At 39.7% G+C, this 20,371-nt stretch overlaps 1 protein-coding gene across 1 annotated transcript in view; it reads left to right on the top strand.

Annotated features, from left to right (window-relative positions):
* Positions 1-300: 300 nt before the first annotated feature.
* PKD2 (polycystin 2, transient receptor potential cation channel) overlaps positions 301-20,371 on the top strand; it is a 68,039-nt gene continuing 47,968 nt past the window's right edge. The window contains exons 1-2 of the mRNA XM_045820154.1: positions 301-1,010; positions 8,326-8,439. Of these exons, the coding sequence (XP_045676110.1) occupies positions 431-1,010; positions 8,326-8,439 (694 nt within the window). The 5' untranslated portion in view covers positions 301-430. The remainder of the gene's footprint in view (positions 1,011-8,325; positions 8,440-20,371) is intronic.

Consider the following 20,371-nt stretch of genomic DNA (forward strand, 5'->3'; position numbering starts at 1 on the left):
ACAAGATCTCGGGGTCGCGCAGACTGTGACTGCTCTAAGTGCCCTTTTCCCAAAGGCGGGCCGGCGGGCGAGTGGACGGGTCAGCGACTCCGTCCCCGCCCGAACCCTTTCACCCGAATGGAATGTGGGCGCGCGCGCTGAACTCCAGCTCCGTTCGGAACGCGGGCCCGGGCGCCGCTGGCCCGACGCGCCTGGCCTGCGGCGGGGGCGGCTCCCTCCCGCCTCCCCCCGCAGCGCGCCCCGGCGGCTGGGCCTAGCGGGGCGAGGGGGAGGCGGGCCGAGGGGGCTGGCGAAGGACGCGGGACTGCGGGGAGGTCGGGGGCGGGGAGCAGCAGGCGGCGGGGCCCCGGGAAGAAAAGAACATGGCTCCTGCGGCGGGCAGCGCCGAGCGGTGCTCGGGGCAAAGGCGCGCGGGGCGCCAGTGACCGCGATGGTGAACTCGAGCCGCGTGCAGCCGCAGCTGCCCGGGGACGCGAAGCAGCCGCCGGCGCCCCGAGCGGCGGGCCCAGGCCGGCCGACGGCCGGCGGTGCGGCCCCGGGTGGCCTCCGCGAGCAGAGGGGCCTGGAGATCGAGATGGAGCGCATCCGGCAGGCGGCCGCGCGGGACCCCCCGGCCGGAGCCTCCGCTTCCCCGTCTCCTCCTCTCTCGTCCTGCTCGCGGCAGGCGTGGAGCCGTGACAACCCGGGCTTCGAGGCCGAGGAAGAGGAGGAGGAAGAGGAGGTGGAAGGGGAAGAAGGGGGAATGGTGGTGGAGATGGACGTGGAGTGGCGCCCGGGCAGCCGGAGGTCGGCCGCCTCCTCGGCTGTGAGCTCCGCGGGCGCCCGGGGCCGGGGGTTGGGGGGCTATCACGGCGCCGGCCACCCGAGCGGGAGGCGACGCCGGCGAGAGGACCAGAGCCCGCCGAGCCCCAGCCCGGCCGGCGGTGGGGACCCGCTGCATCGCCACCTCCCCCTGGACGGTCAGCTGCCCCGAGTGGCCTGGGCTGAGAGGCTGGTTCGCGGGCTGCGAGGTAAGAGCGCGATCCGCAGCGGCTGATGCTCGAACCTGAACCACGGGCTCCGGCCGAGCCATCGCCGCTGCGGTTTGATTTTCGGGGATCCACCTCGCATCCCCATTGCGTCCCCGCCTGCCTTGGAAGCGCATTCCCCAGCTCTGCTAATTCTGCTCTATTTCCGGTACCCAGAGCCGAATTCCGCTGCGCGCTTGTCGGTGCAAATTTATTGGGTACGTCCTTCTCTAGAAGAAATGCTAGCATATTGTTTACTTCTGGAAATAAGTGAAAGTCTTATTAAAGTGAAAGGCTTCATCTGGGGTGGTTGTTTTGTTTTTTTTTTTAAGTAGGGGAAAATGAATAGTACAACTAATGGTGGTTACACTGTATACTTGCTAATTTCACTATATTAAAACGAAAATTCTGTATTAGCACCCATGATCTTCCGCAGGTCTTGATCTCTCATTGCCCCTCATCCAGTTCTCGAAAGAGTAACAGTAGGGTGTGACCCAAATTGTGGGAGCAGTGTCACTGGGTTGTCATTGATGTTTTGATGTGTGTGGTTGTTTCTGGGAGAGGGTGCTGTTGAGAACACCGCGAATAGAATAAAATTATATCTTTGAAAACAGTTATTATTTGGACATTTCTAATTCTAGGCATTTTTCTAAAACAGTTGCAAAAAAAGTTACATTGTTTTTCAAAATTTATAAGTATGCTTTTGAATAACTAATGTTCTTTGAAATTCCAACAAAGCATTGAAGTCACCAGATACCAGCTGTGTGTAAATGTGTTAGTTTAGTGAGCCCAGCTCCCCCAAAGACAGGGAAGGGTTTTTCAAACATGCCAGTGTCTGTTAAGAGGATACAGATTTTCCAAGAGCAGATGGGAATCTTATTTTGCAAAGCTTTGTCAGAGACATCCTTAGGAAAGAAAGAGTTGCATTTGGTTTTACCACCCGAATTATTTTAGTCTCCACTTTTAAGAGTTTCCATTCTCAATTCTTTTGAAAATTTCCCTCCCCTTCTCTAATCTTTCTGTCGGTTTTGAACATTTAGCGCGCGCGCGCGCGCACACACACACACACACACACACACACACACACACACACCCCAGGTGTTTTTACAGCAATGTGATTAAGACCAAGTCAGGCTGCATGTAGACCCGTCCTACAGCACATTGGCTGTGTGACCTTGAGCAAATTACTTAACCTCTTTGAGCCCCAATTTTTGCATTTTTTAATTCATAATATTTAGTTCTTGACTTTGAAGAATTAAATGAGATGAGGCATGTAAAATGTATAACAAGTCTCACCCATGTACTTTACATATTAAATCATAAATTCTAAAAAGTGGACATTTTGCTACTTGTTTTACATTAGTGCTTATGTTAGTTAATTTGATTCAGAACATGATGGGGAACAAAAGATCCTTTTTGAATAACCTGTGTGAGTAGATTACCAAAAGACTTACTTTTTAAGGTTTAAACCCCAGATTATAAACAGTTGCCCTTGGACAACCAGGAGGTGGGGGGTACTGCCCTTCCCTTATGGCTACAGTCAGCCCTCCACGAGCTAGTGCCCTGCTCAGAGCAGCCAGTTGAACAAGTAGGCTTTGAATTGGATGGGTCAACTGAAAACAATCCTCGTGTAAGGGAACCTGCTCTGTTCAAACCCATGTTGTTCAAGGGTCAAGTGTAATATTTTGCATTGTTTTAAATGTGCTTTTAAAAAAATATTCCTTGAAGTGAGAGAGAAGTTTCTTTGAAGTTAATATGTAATAGTAAATCATGATCCTTTTAACTAGACAAACCCAGAAAAGTAAAATAAATAACGGTGAATGAGTTGTGATTTTTTTCCCCTCTTGGGATACCAATGACAGAAATCTTACAAGCATTTTGTAAGTAGTGCTCCAGGATAAGAACAGAAAGTAGCTTCCAGCTTCCAAAGGTAGGAGAGATTACTCCAGATTGGCTGCTCAGGGACTTCCCTGGAGGTCTCCTGCCTTTGTGGCTTTATACAACATTCACACTTCCTGGGCCTCGCCTCAGGCACTCATTTATAAAATGGGAGAGGAACCTCTCAGGTCCCTTTTAGCTTCAACATACTCTTGTGTTGTTTAATGACAGGAACCTAAGAAAGACAACAAATAGCCCTTTTTGCTCCTTGAACTGTGGCTAGATCTATCTTTTTAACTGAAGTAAGATAGTAAAGAAGAAATGTTTGAGGCCTGGCTCTGGGAAGCATTGTGTCTAACCAAGGGGTTAAGAATGTATCTCTTAGTATCCCAAAGTGGTTGAAACTTTTTGAGCAGAGCAGAACTTGCTGAAAGGGAGTGTGAGTCAGGCAGTGTGCTGGGTAGGAACACTTGCAGAGAGGGGCAAGAGGATCAGGCAGGAGGCTGCCAGGGAGAAGGTGATCAAGGCCCAGACCAAAATAAATGAAGGATGGCTGAAAAATTTAAAGACTGCCCCAACTTAAAGGTACCCCCAACACACCTTTAAAAAAGTAAACAGAAGTTTACTTTTGTCTTAACAAACTCTTTTTAGTGCAAAGATACAATTTGACACTCTACATGAGTTATTAATATTTTCTGAATTTCTGGAATTGAATATGTTTTGTATATGAATTTGTGTGCTAACTTATTAAAGTCATTTTCTGTTTGTTACTTTAGACATATATGGTTTTGTTTTGTTGTCCGGAGAAATCATCAAGTACTAGCCGTATTAGTCAGGGTAGGCTAAGCTGTTAAAACAAACAGAAACCTCTTTTCCATCCACTCTGTTGTCTCATCATTGCCCATTTCTAGAACTTTTTCATCATCCCAAACAGAAACTCTACCGTTAAGCCCCAGCTCCTCATCCCTCTCCTCCCTGCCCTTATAATCTCTATTCTACTTTCTGTCTCTGTAAATTTCCCTATTCTAGGCACCTCAAGTATTATCGGTATCATACAGTAGTTGTCCTTTTGTGTCTGGCTTAGTTCATGCTTTGACAGTTTATCCATGTTGTAGCATGTATCCAAACTTCATTCCTTTTGGTGTCTGAGTAATATTCCATTGTATGTACCACATTCTGTTTATCCATTCATCAGTTGATGAACAGTTAGGCTGTTTTCACCTTTTGGCTATTCCTTCGTTTTAATCCAAAGCTCATTTCGTCACTTCTTCCTTTCTGCCTTTTATTTGCACAAATTTTGAACAATGAGATGTTGTATTTTTATTGCCGTGGGGATTTTTTTTGAGGTAGGGTTGCTACTCTGTGATAAGGTTATGCTACTAGCAAAATTTGTTCAGTCAACAAACATTTATGGAGAGTCTCTTTTGTGCTTAGTACTAAGGATATAGAGATGAATCATACAATATCCCAACTCCCAAGGAGTTTTGAGTTTAGTAGAAAAAACAGAGATGTAATTAAATAATTACAATGCCAGATTCTCATGTATGGGAGGGACTCAAAGAAGTGAGGCCAGAGGAGTCCAAACTTGATTTGTGTTCTGAAGGATGGAGGTTGGGATGCGGTGAGGGTGGATGAGGGGGAAATAGTGGAAGTAAGACCAAGTGAGCCTGTAGCTCTTTGATACTTTTTCTTGTAGACAGCTAAAGCCAGTGGGGGCTTCAGGCAGGGGGCTGATTCGATCGCATCTCAGTCTGAAGATGATTCTAGCAAGGATGCAGAGAATGGGGTAAGGTAGATGGCTCTGGTTGCTGGGAACATAGGTGAGGAGAGGCCTGATGGAGAGGGTGACACTAGGGGCAACAAGGCCATGTGAGCTGGGGAGAAAGGATGTTTTAAATTAAACAGAGAGAGACGCCACCAGAGTTACAGTCCAGCTCCCTACAAGGGTTAGGAAAAGAGCCTGTTTTAGGAAGAAACCCACATTCCTGACTTGGCACCACTACCCAAACGGGGAAAGTAGGTTTCTAGAAAAAGGAAGAAAAAGACAAATCTCAGGAGGGATACGTGAGTGTGCGTTGTCTGTGGAACGTGCAGGTCGGAACTGGTGGGGCACAGGCATGTATATATTTGCCTGCACCTCGGGAGAGGGCTGACTAGGATTCGAGATTCAGGAGCCATGTCATGCAGTGACTATTCTTTAGGAAATGGACCGAGAGTAATAAAAAAAGTCACAGCTCTCTCTGACAGTGACCCTGCAGTTCAAATGAATATTAAGGAGGATTATATTTGTCTAAACAAGGCCCATATGTGTTTGAGCACAGAAACAGGATTCTCCTATGATATAAATGCAGTGAGCATTTAGTCGGGCTATTCAGAATGAACTCAAAGTCCATACAAATTTGGGTCTTTACACTATTCTGACATCTAGGCATCAGAAGTGGGACATCTTATAGATAGACCTACTTCTAAAGCATAGACAGGCCTCTTCCAGCCCCTCTCCAGGCTTTACACATAGTTCTCATTCCCAGAGCAACCCTCCAAGAGGCACCCCTCTCCCATTTTCAGATGAGGAGTTGGAGGCTTATGGCATTAGGGGAGGTCTTAGCCCACACGTGGCTGAGCCTTCATTTGAACTCAGCTCTGACTCCAAGTCCCTACATTGTCCTTTGTCATGATCAATAAAGACATAAGGGTTTAGTGTGTTTCACATAGGACAGGGTTAATCTGAGGCAAAAGATCCACACCGAATTTTTTTTTACCATGGAGCTGAGATATTTACAGATAAATGATGCGATAGCTGCGATTAGTTTCAAAATAATGGGAGGGAGGAATGGGTGAGTTGAGGTTGGCACTGAGTTCACAGTTGTTGAAGCTGGGTGAGAGATTCATAGGACTTCACTGTATCATTCTCTCTGGTATTTTATGTATTACAAAGTAAAAAGATTTTGGAAGCATTTGGATAAAATAGTTGCAAAGATGGCAGCATTTTTTCAAAGTCACTTATTTATTTGGGACGTCTTTTGTGCTTTGGATTATCCATCTCCGAGTTCCTCTACATTGATACTCACAAGTAACACTGCACAAGAGAATATGCACCCTTGATGACATGGTCCAACTTTGGGCTCTGGCAATAACCAAGCACCCTGGTGAAGAAGAAGGAAGCGGGATATTGCTCAGTATCCCCTGAATAGCACGTTCTCTGTAACAGCTGAAGACCCCTTACGTACTGAACGTGAGTACATAGAGTGCCCAGAAGGTACTCCCTCCACAACTGGGGCGATTGTGGGAAAAGACAACAGTTGATTTTGAAGAATGATGCCAATTTGGAACTCCATCCTTAACCATTCTTATTCTATTAGCTCTGTAAACACGGGAAGTAGGTGGCAACAGGACAACTAGTTTTTCTACTCCTTTTCTAAAGAGGTCCCTGTACCCAGACTCAACCTACACACCCAGTAAGGAAATTAGATGAAACTTTTAAAGCAATAAGTATTTGAGGAGGTAAATAGAGTAATTTAGAAAAGTAAATGCATGAAAGTATATTATGTAAAAGTATAAATAGCCCTGGCCAGTGTGGCTCAATTGGTTGGAGCTTCATCCTGTACACCAAAAGGTTCGGAGTTCAATTCCTGGTCAGTGCACATACTGAGGTTGTGGGTTCAATTTCCGGTCGAGGAGTGTATGGGAGGCAACCAGTCATTGTTTTTCACATTGATGTTTCTCTCTTTCCCTTCCTCTATCTCTAAAATTCAAACATATTTTAAAAAGTAAAATAAAAGTGTAAATAAAGGGATTTATTTCTTATCATTTGAAACGTCTCATTCAAGGGCTAGAATTTAATTGCCATAGACCATTATCAGTTTAGCTTGAATACAAATTGAAAGGAGTTTGGTTTTTCTATTTATAGGTCAAGCAGTACTACTTGTAAATATTAGGAACCATGACTTAGTTTATATTGTTTATAAACCACAGGAAAGAATGAAATCACTGACCCAGTGAGGCAAGGCAAAAATCTGTCCTGATGGAAAAGAGAATAACAGTTTCTTACATGCATATTTTAGGCCTGGCCTCCAAAAGAAATGTACCCAAAGAAATGGTGTGGTTGTGTCCAGGGCTACTGAGCCTAACATTTGGCTGCCTCTCTGTTATTCTGAGTTGTAATTTTCCATGTCATATAAATTTGTAATAATTCTTTAATATGATAGTTTCAGCGAACAAACATTCTGCTTGCTGCATTTCTTCTGAGTGAGTAATTCCTTGACAACTACCAGATCTTGGCAGAAGCAAACCTGGTCATAAGTTATGCTCCACTTTCAGTGTGGTGAAACCTACGATGTGTAACACGGTGTCTTTGAATCCAGATGCTGATTTTCCTAAAGGAAATTTGGAAGAAAAAAACAAAAGGAAATGAAAGACTCAAATTTAGGAGTAGAACTAATTTGTTATTATAAGCCATAAGAATACATGAACACTAGTGATGAAGGCATTTTCAAGAAGTGGAAGACCATGTACCGTTTTTTCCCGGTTCTCTGTGTAGCTTGATTGTGACTTCAGTTGCTCTGTGAGTTTCAGTGATTGAAGGGGTTAATGTCTGTGGAATAAAAGCGTGAGGCAACCAGGGAGCAGGTTGGCTTCCATTAATGGGCAACCTAATCTAACTGAAAAGATGGAGAAGTGTGTCTTTTTTGGAAAACATTAAGTCTCTTCCAAGTAACCAGCATTGTGACTTTACCACACTGTTCATTAGTAGGGGTTTGGACGGCCACCATGTCTGTCTGCCAGTCCAAAACTGCGGTAACTCTGTCCAGCAGTCTCAAGGAGGGTTATGTCATCTTTGCTCAACCAGCCCAATACTTTTTCCATCTGTGAAAATATAGAACATGGTTGCTGACTTTACTCTCTCCAAAGACAAAAGTCGGCAAAGTTATTATGTTTAATTTAAAGATTGTATGTTAATCGGCACTTTAAAAACCTGTTAAGCATGTTTAGGGTAGTCAGTTGCTACAGTTTCTTAAAGAACAGACATGGATACAGAGATTTTCAGCCAGTGTGTTAGAAACTTGGTAAATATTTCCATAGGAAAATGATGCTCCAACCAGGACTTCTTTTCCTCAGGGGTGACCTAAAAGATACCATTTGCGATGTAGTTTTATCATGTACTAGGTTTTGTAACAGGATACTTACCAGGTTGTGTCCTCCCTCCTATAGAAGGAACTCATGTATATGCACAATCTCTCTCTTTTAGACTACCCTCATTTCCTGTTACCTTTCTAAATTTTTACTAAAGACTCCTACTAAAAGAATTTCCACGTTACACTCAGAGCATGCTAAAATAATAATAATAACAATAACAATAATAACAGAGAATCTCCCTTAAAGGGTATACTCTTTATGTTTTCCTTTGCCATTCATAAAGTTTTCTTTTATTATTATTTTAAAGGTCTCTGGGGAACAAGACTCATGGAGGAAAGCAACACTAACCGAGAGAAGTACCTGAAGAGTGTTTTACGGGAACTGGCCACATACCTCCTTTTTCTCATAGTCTTGTGCATCTGTAAGTAGAGCATTTCCTTCCACTAAAAAAAAGTTTTGGAAATATTTGACCTGTCAAAATCATAATGAAAAAGAATTATATGTGCACCACAAGGGTTAATTTAGAAGTTGTCTGCTTTCAGTTCCAATTTAGAATTTGGTAAAGTGCTCTTTGGTAAACGCTAATTAAAATTCAGCATTATCTGATTGGCCAGTTCATTGTCACTTGTGACCATTTTCACTCTGAGATGCGTGTGGCAACCTGTCAGACACCAAGAAACTAAAGGATTGTAGCATTTGATTTCTTAACAATAATTACAGTGTCACTATTATATCAATTAATGTAAATTCTACATAAGAATTATTTTAAGCAAAATGACTTTATAAATGTAACTTGCAGAAAATGCAAATAACATCAGCCTAGTATTGCTTTTATGGATATACAGAGTCCCTTTCTTTTGGATGTAGTGTGTTGTATGAATGCCTTTATTTTCCAACAATCGCCAGATTTTTACTCTACAGGAAACCGACTGCAGACTGATTTCTTCCTTTTTTTCTCGCTTCTTTCAGTAAGTCCCTGCATCCTCTGGGAGGGGAAGTGAGAGAAGCTTTAGACAGAAACAAATCTTAGAAACCATTTGCTTCAAAGTCCAAAAAGTCGCAGGCAGTGGATTTATCCTTTAAGTTTACAAGGCTTTGAATGCCGGAGCTCTGTCCTGTCCCTTCTAAACCCTTCATGGGAACAGACGGGACAGATTTTCAACCACCAGGACCTCTTATTCTCCTCCTCTGGAAAAGGAGTTCATTCTTAAAAATTCACACCACTCTTAGAAAGAGGCTCCCTCTTTGCAAAAGGAGAGAATCAAAATTTAATCAGTACTTTAATAATGCCATTCTTATTAGATTAAATAAGAATGAATGACCGCCTTGAATTTAATTGACTAAGACTAAAAGCTTCCTTAAAATAATTTTTATTTACTAGATTTATAAAAAGAATAACAAGATTTGTAAGTTGAACACAAAAGAGTAAAGAACATCAAAGTTTCAATATTTGTAATTTTAAGAAATTGAATATTGATTTATTTAATGTCCCCACACTGGTTTCTAGTAACACTAGTAAGCTCTTAATGAACTTTAGAAGGGTGTGTCTTCTTTTTATGTTTTTCTGGGACATTGTCAATCCAAGTAGGACTTTCAGGTGAAAAATAAGTTATTTAAGCTAAAAAGTATGTGTATATGAACAAAATCCATTTTCTTAGTTTTTTTCTACTAACTTTCTGAAATTTCTTGTTATTTATTTAGAAAGGAGTATCTCCTTACTTTTTAAAACATTTTATCTGACAGAAATGCTAAAAAGCTAGAGATGATTTGTTCATTACATTGAAAGTTATAAAGCAAGAGATGTGATATTTTTAACTTTTATATTGTAAGCTGTTAGAGCTTTGAATACTAAAGATGAGTTTGCTCCCTGCGTAAAAATGGTGCTTAAATATTAAATAACAGTAGCCCCAAATATTAGCAAGTTGATTAGACTTATTATTACATTTTTAATACATAAATACATACATACAGACACATACATACATACATACATACATATTCCTTTTGCAAAATATAAGTGCCCTATAAGTAAATCCAGAATTTTAGTGGTCCTAAAACTGCCTGAGTATCAGAATCACTAAGAGCATTTTTAAAAAAATTACAGTTTGCCCAGATGCACTAAATCAGAACCTTCCATACGTGGCCCTGGGAAGAGGGTTTTCAGATGCACTGACAAGTTTTGGAAGTAGGCCAGATAAATAAACTGAATAGCTAGAGTTTTGGGAAGCATACCTTAAGTCATGTACCTAATTTTTTTTCTTATTTATTTTAGAATGTTTATGCTTTTTGTTCTTTTTCACACTACTCACATTTTTTCTTATATCAGTAGCTACGTATTTTACATAGCAAAGTTTTATTCTTAGAATATTGTAGAATTTCTGGTTCAAAAGGGATCTTGGAGGTCATGTGATCAACCCTCTACTGAATGAATGCTGACATTCCCCCTGCAGCTTCCCTGTCAAGTGGTCAGTCATCCTGCTTCTGATTGAGCAAGAGTTCTGGGTTGAGAGACTTCCTTAAATTGTCCGTTACATTGTTCTACAGCTATGTGAGACAGTTCATCCTTATATGAAGCCAAAGTCTACTCCCATCTAACTTTCTCTCTTGGAGAGTTCCATTCTCCAAGCCCACACATACCCAGTATCTTCCATGTCTCCTCTCCAATTTAGCCCATCAGAAGTTTGCAGATGGACTTCATGTCTCCCTGTCTTCTCAACGTTAAACCTTCCCAGTTCCTTTAACTTTTGATCATGTGAGTGGAGACATGCTTTTGAGTGACCTCCATGATAGAAACGCCCTCCAGTACATGTTCTGTTTATCAGAGTCCCTTTGAAAGCGTTGCAGGAGTCTCACAAGGAAGAGTGGAGAAGTGGGGCCATGAGCATCCTCATCCAGACACTACACTGTGGTCTGTGCACCCTTCCATCGCCCGAGTCTTCGTATGATTCGTGTGATTCTTTAGTCTCTTCACCCAAAACAGTAAAGTACTGTGACCTACAGCTAGTATTTGAGCACCTTTTCCTTGAACATAATGGAGGACTTCCCTTTGAGCTCTGTTAAATTTTATCTCATTAGGATTTTCTCATCATTCCAATTTATTGAAATTATCCTGGATCTAGATTCATTCATCTCATATATTAGTTTCATGGTATCAGCACAGTTGATATCTCCCCAATCTTATCCTGGTAAATTAATAAATCAGAAAAGATTGGTTCAAGAGCATCAGTTCATTAGTCAAAGCTCTTTGAGCGGAGTTCACTGAATTATATTATCATCAAGCTCAGGATAATAAGACTTACTATCCTGAAACAGGATAATATGACTTTTTCAAATGCCTCTCTGAATGATGACACCATTTCTGTGATCTGTCAGCTGCTGACCGAGTTAAAAAGGAAGTGAGGATAAGCAGGCAGGGTTTACTCCTGGCAAAGTCTTGCTGACTCTTAGTGACTCCTTTTCCCATTGCTCAAAAGCTATCTTTTTAATTACTAGTTAAAATCTTGCCAGCAATATCAAATATCAGAGGGACCCCTTTTTAAAAAATATTTTCGTTTGGATTCTATTTTTCTATTTTTAGAGATAGGGGAAGGGAGAGAAACAGTCATCGGTTCCCTCTTGTCAGCCCCCAACTGGGACACGTGCCCTGATTGGGAATTGAACTGGCGACATTTCCGTTTGCTGGCCGGCACCGGATCCACTGAGCCACATCAGCCCAGGCCTGAGAGACCTTTTAATTGCCAAATTTTATGTGCTCTTTTCGGCCTTTGTCTGGCATTTGGTCCCATGGCATTTGTCATTCTAGAAATTTCCCTCTTAGGCATCTGTTTTCTGTGTTCCTCTTTGCTCTCTGCAGTCTCTTAGTGTTCTTCTTCCTGAAACAGATTTATACAGTTATCTTTCCACTGCTTCCACTGGTATTTGTATGATGTTCACTCCCAAGTCCCTCTGGACTCTCTCATGAACTACACACCTTGTGCCAACTTTTACTGCCATCTCCAGTGGTATACTTCCCAGGCATCACATCTTCCTAAACCTGAACTCGTCATCTGGCTCATCCAAACTTGATTCCCTCATGTTCTCTGTCTGGGTAAATGTTGATTGACATCACCCCCATGAATGCCTCACCCAAAACCTGGGCATCATCCTAGATGCTTTCCTTACTGTTCTCATTTGATCATTCCATCTAATTCTTCCTCTTTAGTGCCTCTCAGATCTTTTTCTTTCATGCATTGCTATTATTCCTATTTTAAACCTTTATCATCCTTATCCTGGAATATTCATTTATCTGTTCATTCGACTGTTCAGTAATTTAATTAGAAACAAATTTAGGCCCTATCCTTAAATGCTGTAAGTGATATGAAAGAAGACAATTGGAGAAGAGGATTTCCATCCAGGGAAGGCTTCTCTGAAGCCTGAAGCAAGAGTGGAGCCAGTCAGGTAAAGAGAGAACTGCGTGAATGAAGAATCTGGGGCAAGAAAGAGCTCAAAACATTTTGGAAGCTAAGTAAAGACAATTGCTGAAGAGAGTGTCATAAGATGAGGATAGGAAGGTGGTCAGGGGCCAGACCCTGCAGATTTGGTAGGCACTGGTAAGGGGGAAACCAGGGTTTTAAGTAGGGGACTGACAAGATGTATGACTTTCAGTGCCATTGGACCACAGATTGAATGGGACCCAATATCTAGACTTCAGGCACACCCAGGCACTGCTCCAGACTGCTGTGTCTGAAACCAGATTAAACCTGGTCACTCTTGCATTTAACGTGCTCTAATCACCTCACCTTCAAGATACAGTTAAAAATCCTTGCATAATAGATTAGCATTTCACTATACAGCCTTTACTTCTTCAGAGCTGTCATTTCCTACAATCATCTGGTACTTAACCACATCACACCACCTGTGGGTCTGAAAAAGGCCTCAGCTGTTGCTTTCCTGTTGATCTGTTTAATTCCTCCTCATCGTTCAATATCAGCTCAAGAGCCAGATCCATGGGGCAACCTTTACCAGCCAGCCCCTCCTCTGAGCTGCGCTGTGTTCTGGGCCCACTTCTGTCTCTGTGCTCTTCACATTGGATCGTCACACTAGTTCATGCATCTGTCTCCCTCAGCGCAGGCCGGGAGAAAGGGATCCTGTTGGGTACATCTCAGATGCGGCACATGTGGGTGCTCACTGTTGGCAACTTCGAGAGTTCTCTTTCTCTTACTCACTAGTACTGCTCATTCACTAACAGAACTTTTCTTTGTATGACCACTAAGACAGTTCAAGTCTAATCGTTCTTTGATTTTTGTATAGTGCTCTGCATTTATATATAACATTTTTAATTGGTAGAGTCCCTTCCAATGTCAGTTCTAATTTTATCTCCACGGTGTTCCTGTGAGGATTTGGTACAGTACAACACAGAGCTAGGAAAGAAGTTTGGTTTCCTGTTCAGGATGATGGTGTCACTTCCTGGTAGATGGCCTGGAATCTGAAATACTGGGATCGAGATACCTTGGCTCCACTGTCTTTATAGCTGGTGTATGTGTATCTGTTTGACAGTTTTTATTTCATCTTTGGCCCAAGAGTTATTAAGAGAAGATTTTTTTAAATTTCTAAATGGCTTGGTTTCATCTATATGTTCGCTTATTCTTTTTATATTAATATTCTGTATTTGTGGTTTCAAAAACATTGGCTGGTTGTTTTTTTGTTTTTCTGAGAGCTTTTTGGTTTGGTTTGGATGTTTTTGTTTGTTGACTTTTGTGGCTTAAAACAGCAGAAATGGCCCTGAGCTGCATGGCTCAGTTGGTTGGCCATTATCCCACAGAGTAAAAGCCACCGGTTCAATCCCCTGTCAGGGCACATACCTAGATTGCGGATATGGACCCCAGTTTGGTGCCTATGAGAGGCAACCAGTCAATGTTACTCTCTCACACTGATGTTTCCCTCTCTTTCTCCCTCCCTGCCCCTCTCTCTAAAAAGAAATAAATAAAATCTTTTTAAAAACTCAGAAATGTATTTTTTCACAGTTCTGGAGGCTAGAGGGCCACAATCAAAGTGCCTGCAGGGCCATATGCCCTCTGAGGCCTGCAGGGGAATGCTCCCTTGTCTGTCTGTAGCTTGGAGGAGTGTGCCTGCACCCTTCGCATCCTTGGCCTGTAGCGCATCGCTCCAGCTCTGTGGTCAGAGGGCGTTCTCCCTGTGTCTCTGTTTCTTCACATGCCTGCCTGCTTTAAGGACACCTGTCTGGTTGAATCTTAACTTTAGGAATTTACTGATGTTCCCTTTGGTAGCCTAGCATATTACTAACTTTTGTAAATGTTGCATGGATATTTTTAAAAGAATGTATGATCCCTTTTGATACAGTATATCATTTGATGGATATACATTAAATTACATTTTCCATTAAAACCCCTAATATCCCTGGATAATTTTTGTTTACTTTCTCTAATATTGAGAGAATATAAATTTAAGTTTCCAGCCACAATTGTGGTTTTGGTAATTCTCCTTATGTTATTAGAAACTATTGCTTGATATATCTAGATGTTGTTATTCAATATGTAAGTTTATTATAGTTAAATCATTGTATATGGTATAACATATCAATATAAAATAACTTGTCTATTTAATTCAATATTGACTTTATAATCTTCTTTGTCAGATGATTATACCTCTTGACAAATTTGAAAAGTATTTTATTCCTAATATATGTCTAATACACATTTTCTCATTCTTTATTTTTCACTTCATTTTGAGTGTCTCATAAAAATTCTAGGATGCATTTTTATTATTTTAATCCACAGTTAATAACACTTTGTCATCTAGTAAGTTTAACCTCTTCACATTTCATGCATTGTCAGATTTCTGTCATCTGTTTCCCTCTTTTTATGCTTTCCTATTCTTTTTCTTTTTTTTCTTTTGTTACATGGAAAATTTTTCCTTGCTTTTTATTCTAAGAATTTGGAGTTCATTCAGTACAAATCCCTTTATTTGTTTTTAGTATTTGAGCTTATATATTTTTTGCAGTATTCAGAATAATGTAGTTTCTACTGGCTATTTTGAAATGAGAGCATGTTTTTAAGATGGCTTTGGTTAGTTTGTATGCTGATTAGTTGGTGATGCTGTGATGATATTTTTTATCCTAGTTTATTTTATGGAAAATGGAACTTGGTAACTAAGACAAGGACTAAATAGCAGAAGAAATATATGCACATAGGATATACATATATATGTGTCCTTTATGTTTTAAAATATTCTCTTCTTCCTAGTCCTCATCTATCTATTTTATGCTATAGTTTTTTCCTCCACAATTTAGTTTATTTAAAGAGTGGATGCTACCTTCCAAGAGGGTTTTCTTCATCAGGGACTGAAAGGAAAAATGATATGACAGTCTTATATTTCTAGTACATTTAATAATATGCAAAATGTCTTTACATACATTTCTCCAGTTGAACTACACAAAAGCCCTAGATGTTATTATTCCCATTTTCTAGATAATGAAACTGAAGTCCAGAAAATTAAGTAGTTGTCCAAGATCCCAAGACACCACAACATAGAAGCAGACACTGAAGATAAGCAAAGTGGAAACTCAAATCAAAATCATTCTCACTCCAAATACAGGGTCCTTTACATACAACCTAGATGAACTCATGATGCAGCTGACACCTAGATTGTATGGAAATGCCACTCAAAGACATCCCACAGACCAGTCCAGGGCCTGGCATAAGGAAGGAACTGAATTATTGTTTGCTGATTGATCCTCAAATAATGATCCCTTCAAAGCTACATATCATTGTTTTTCTGAATGTCCAGCAGGTGGCACTATATAGCCAAGCAGCTTGGTCACCTCCCTTTGTGTTTTCATTTAATTTTTATTGTATTTTTTCCATTACCATCTAGTCACCTTATAGCCCCCACACCACATCAATCACCACACTGTTGTCCATGTCTATGAGTCCTTTGTCTTTTTTTATTCAAACCCTCCATCCCCTACTATCCCCCACCCCACTGTCATCCTGCTCTTCATCTATGCATCTGTCCCCATTTTCCTTGTTAGTTCAGTTTATTCATTAGATTCCACATATGAGTGAAATCAATGGTATTTGTCATTTACTAACTGGCTTATTTCACTTAGCATAGTGTTCTCCAGGTCCAACCATACTGTTGAAAAGGGTAAAATTTTCTTCTTCTTTTTTTTTTTTGGTTATGGCTGAGTAGTATTCCATTGCATAAATGTCCCATAGTTGTTTTATCCATTCATCAGTGGACACTTGGGCTGTTTTCATATCTTGGCAATTGTAAATAATGCTACAATGAACCCAAGGTGCTTATGTTCCTTCTAATTAGTGTTTTGGGATCCCAGAAGTGGGATAACTGGGTCAAAAGGCAAATCCATTTTTAGTTTTTTGAGATATCTCCATACTGTTTTCCACAGTGGCTGTACCAATCTGCATCCCCACCAATAGTGCAAAAGGGTTCCCCTTTCTTCACATCCTCTCCAGCACTTGTTTGTTTATTTATTGGTGAGCCATTCTGACAAATGTGAGATGGTATCTTATTGTGGTTTTAATTTGCATTTCTCTGATGATTAGTAAGGTTGAGCATCTTTTCACATGTCTATGGGCCATCTGTATGTCGTCTTTGGAGAAGTGTCGATTCAGATGCTTTGCCCATTTTTTAAATGTGTTGTTTGTTTTTCTTTGGTGTTGAGTTTTGTAAGTTCTTTATAAACTTTGGATATTAACTCCTTATCAGATATATTGGCAAATATGTTCTGCCATTCTGTGGGTTGTCTTTTTATTTTGTTGATGATTCCCTTTGCTGTACAAAAACTTTTTAGTTTGATGCAGTCCCATTTGTTTATACTTTTATTTCCCTTGCCTGGGGAGATATAGCCAATAAAAAACTGCTACTAACAATGTCCAAAATTTTGCTATCTATGTTTTCTTGTAGTATTTTTATGGTTTCACATCTAATATTTAAGTTTTTAATCGATTTTTAATTGATTATATTGTGTAATGTAAGAAAGTGGTCTAGTTTCACTTTTCTGCATATATCTGTCCAATTTTCCCAGCACCATTTATTTAATAAACTACCTTTAGCCCGTTGTATTTGCTTGCTTCCTCTGTCAAATATTGACTATAAAGGTGGGACTTTATTTCTGGGCTTTCTATTCTGTTTCATTGATCTATGTGTCTGTTTTTATGCCAGTACTAGGCTGTTTTGATTACTGTGACCTTGTAGTAGTTTGATATCAGGTAGCATGATTCCTCCAACTTTGTTCTTTTTCAAGATCACCATTGCTGTTTGAGGGCCTTTTGTGGTACCATATAAACTTTTGAAATATTTGTTCTAGTTCTATGAAATACATCATTGGAATCTTGATAGGAATTGCATTCAGTCTATAGATTGTTTTGGGTAGTGTGGACATTTTAATGATGTTAATTCTTCCTATCCATGAACACAGTGTATGCTTCTACTTTTTTGTATCTTCTTCAGTTTCTTTCTTCAGTCTTATAATTTTCTGAGTACAGTTATTTTGCATCCTTGTTAGGTCTATTCCTAGGTACTTTATTATTTTTGTAGCAATTGTGAATGGGATTGTTTTCTTAATTTGCCTGTCAGTTCATTTTTGGCATATAAAAATGCAACTGATCTCTGGATATTAATTTTGTATTCTGGTACTTTGCTGAATTTATTAATCAGTTCTAGTAGTTTCTTGGAAGAATGTTTGGGGTTCTTCTTGTACAGTATCATGACATCTGCAAATAATGACAGTTTTACTTGTTCTTCTTCAATTTGGATGCCATTTATTTTTTTTCTTCTTGTCTAATCCTGTGGCTAGAACTTCCAGTACTATGTTGAATAAGGAAGGTGAAAACGGACATTCTTGTCTTGTTCCAGATCTTAAGGGGAATGCTTGTAGTTTTTGCCTGTTGAGTATGATGGTGGAAGTAGGTTTGTCATATATGACCGTTATTATGTTTTGGTGTGTTCCCTCTATTCCCACTTTGCTGAGAGTTTTTATCATAAATAGGTTTTGGATCTTATCAAATGCTTTTTCTGCATCTGTCGATGTGATCATGTGGTTTCTATCCTTCATTTTGTTTATGTGATGAATCACACTTACTGATTTGTGAATGCTGTACCAGCCTTGCATTCCCACAATAAATCCTACTTGATCATGGTGTGTGATCTTTTTGATGCATTGCTGTATTTGGTATGCTAATATTTGGTTGAGGATTTTAGCATTTATGTTCATCAGAAATATTGGCTTATAATTCACTTTTTTATTGTGTCTTTATCTGGTTTTCAAATTAGGATAATGATGGCCTTGTAAAATGAGTTTGGGAGCTTTTCTTCCCCTTGAGTTATGAAATAGTTTAAGAAGGAGAGGTGTTAGTTCTTCTTGGAATATTTGGTAAAATTTAAATGTAAAGCCATCCACTCCAAAGCTTTTGTTTGTTGGTAGTTTTTTGATTACTGCTTCAATTTCAATAGATGTAATCTGTCTATTAAGAATCCATGATTCTTCCTGAATTACTTTCAGAAGATGATATGTTTCTAGGAATTTATGCATTTCATCCAGGTTGTCCAGTTTGTTGGCGTATATCGTTGTTCATATTTTCTTATAATGCTTTGTATTTCTTTGGTATGAGTTGTCATTTCTCCTCTTTCTTTTCTGGTTTTGTTTATTTGCGTCCTTTCCCTTCTTGTCTTGATGAGTCTGGTTAAAGGTTTATCAATCTTGTTTATATTTTCAAAGAACCAGCTCTTGTTTTCATTGGCCTTTTGTATTTTTTTAGACTTTTTTTTCTTTCTGCTCTGAATATTATTACTTCCACTCACTTTGGCTTTGTTTGTTGTTCCTGTTCAAGTTCCTTTAATTATAAAGTTAGATTGTTTATATGAGCTTTTTCTTGTTTTTTTTTTGTGTGTGTGTGTGTTGTTTTTTTACTTAGACCTGTAATACTAAGAATTTTCCTCTTAGGATTGCTTTCCCAGTGTCCCACAGATTTGGGATTGTTGTGTCCTTATTTTCATTTGTTTCAAGGTCTTTTTTAATTTCTTCTTTGATCTCATTGTTGACCCATTCATTGTTTAATAACATGTTCTTTAGCTTCCATGTCTTTGAGTATTTTTCAGCATTCTTCTTATGATTGAATTCTAGGTTTATAGCATTGTGGTCAAAGAAGATGCTTGATATGATTTCAGTCTTCTTAAATTTATTGAGACTTGTTTTATGTCTTAGCATGTAGTCTATTTTACAAAACATTCCAAGTGCACTTGAAAAGTACATATATTCTGCTGCTTTGGGATGAAATGCTGTGAAGATATCAATTCAATCCGTCTGATGTAGTGAGTCATTTAAGACTGCTATCTCCTTGTTGATTTTCTATCTGGAAGATCTATCCATAGAAGTCAATGGGGTGTTAAAATTTCTGACTATGACTGTATTTCTATTTATCTCTCTCTTTATGTCCATCAAGATTTGCTTCACATATTTTTGTGCTTTTATGTTGGGTGCATAAATGTTTACTAGGGTTATATCCTCTTGTTAGGTTGTTCCCTTTATCATTATGTAGTGACCTTCTTTGTCTCATTCTGTATCCTTGGTTTTAACGTCTATTTTGTTAAATATAAGTAGTGCTACCCTAGCTTTTTTTTCCTTTCCATTTGCATGAAATATCTTTTTCCGTTCTTTTATTTTAGTCTGTGTGCATCTTTCAATTTAAGGTGAGTATCTTGGAGGCAGCATGTATATGGGTCCTATTTTCTTATCCATTCAGGTATCCCGTATATTTTGGTTGGAGCATTTAAGCCATTACATTTAAGGTGATTATTGATAGATATGCATGTAGTGTTATTTTATTGTTAGACTGTTTTCCTCTGTTTTTTTCTTCCTCTTTGTTTTCGTCTTCTTAATGGAAGCCCTTTAACATTTGTTGCAGTACTGGTTTGGTGTTAACAAACTCCTTTAGCTTTTTCTTGTCTGGGAAGCTCCTTATTTCTTTGTTGAATCTTAAATGATATCCTTGTGAATAAAGTAGCTGTGGTTGTAGGTCCTTGCTTTTCATCACCTTGAATATTTCACACCTCTCCCTTCTGGCCTGAAAGGTTTTGTTGAGAAGTCAGTTGACACTCTAATTGGTGCTCCCCTATATGTAACTACCTACTTTTCTATTGTGGCTTTTAGGATTCTTTCTTTGTCATTTTAATTATGATGTGTCTCCTTGTAGACCTATTTGGGTCCATGTCGTTTAGGGCTCTCTGAGCTTTCTAAACTTGTGTGACTTTTTCCTTCATCAGAATAGGGAAGTTTTCAGGCATTATTTCTTCAAATACGTTCTCAATCCTTTGCTTGCTCTCTTCTCCTTCTG

This window comes from Phyllostomus hastatus, unplaced genomic scaffold (assembly GCF_019186645.2).
Source record: "Phyllostomus hastatus isolate PE091 unplaced genomic scaffold, TTU_PhHast_1.1 phas_scaffold_39, whole genome shotgun sequence".
NCBI classification, from domain to species: domain Eukaryota; kingdom Metazoa; phylum Chordata; class Mammalia; order Chiroptera; family Phyllostomidae; genus Phyllostomus; species Phyllostomus hastatus.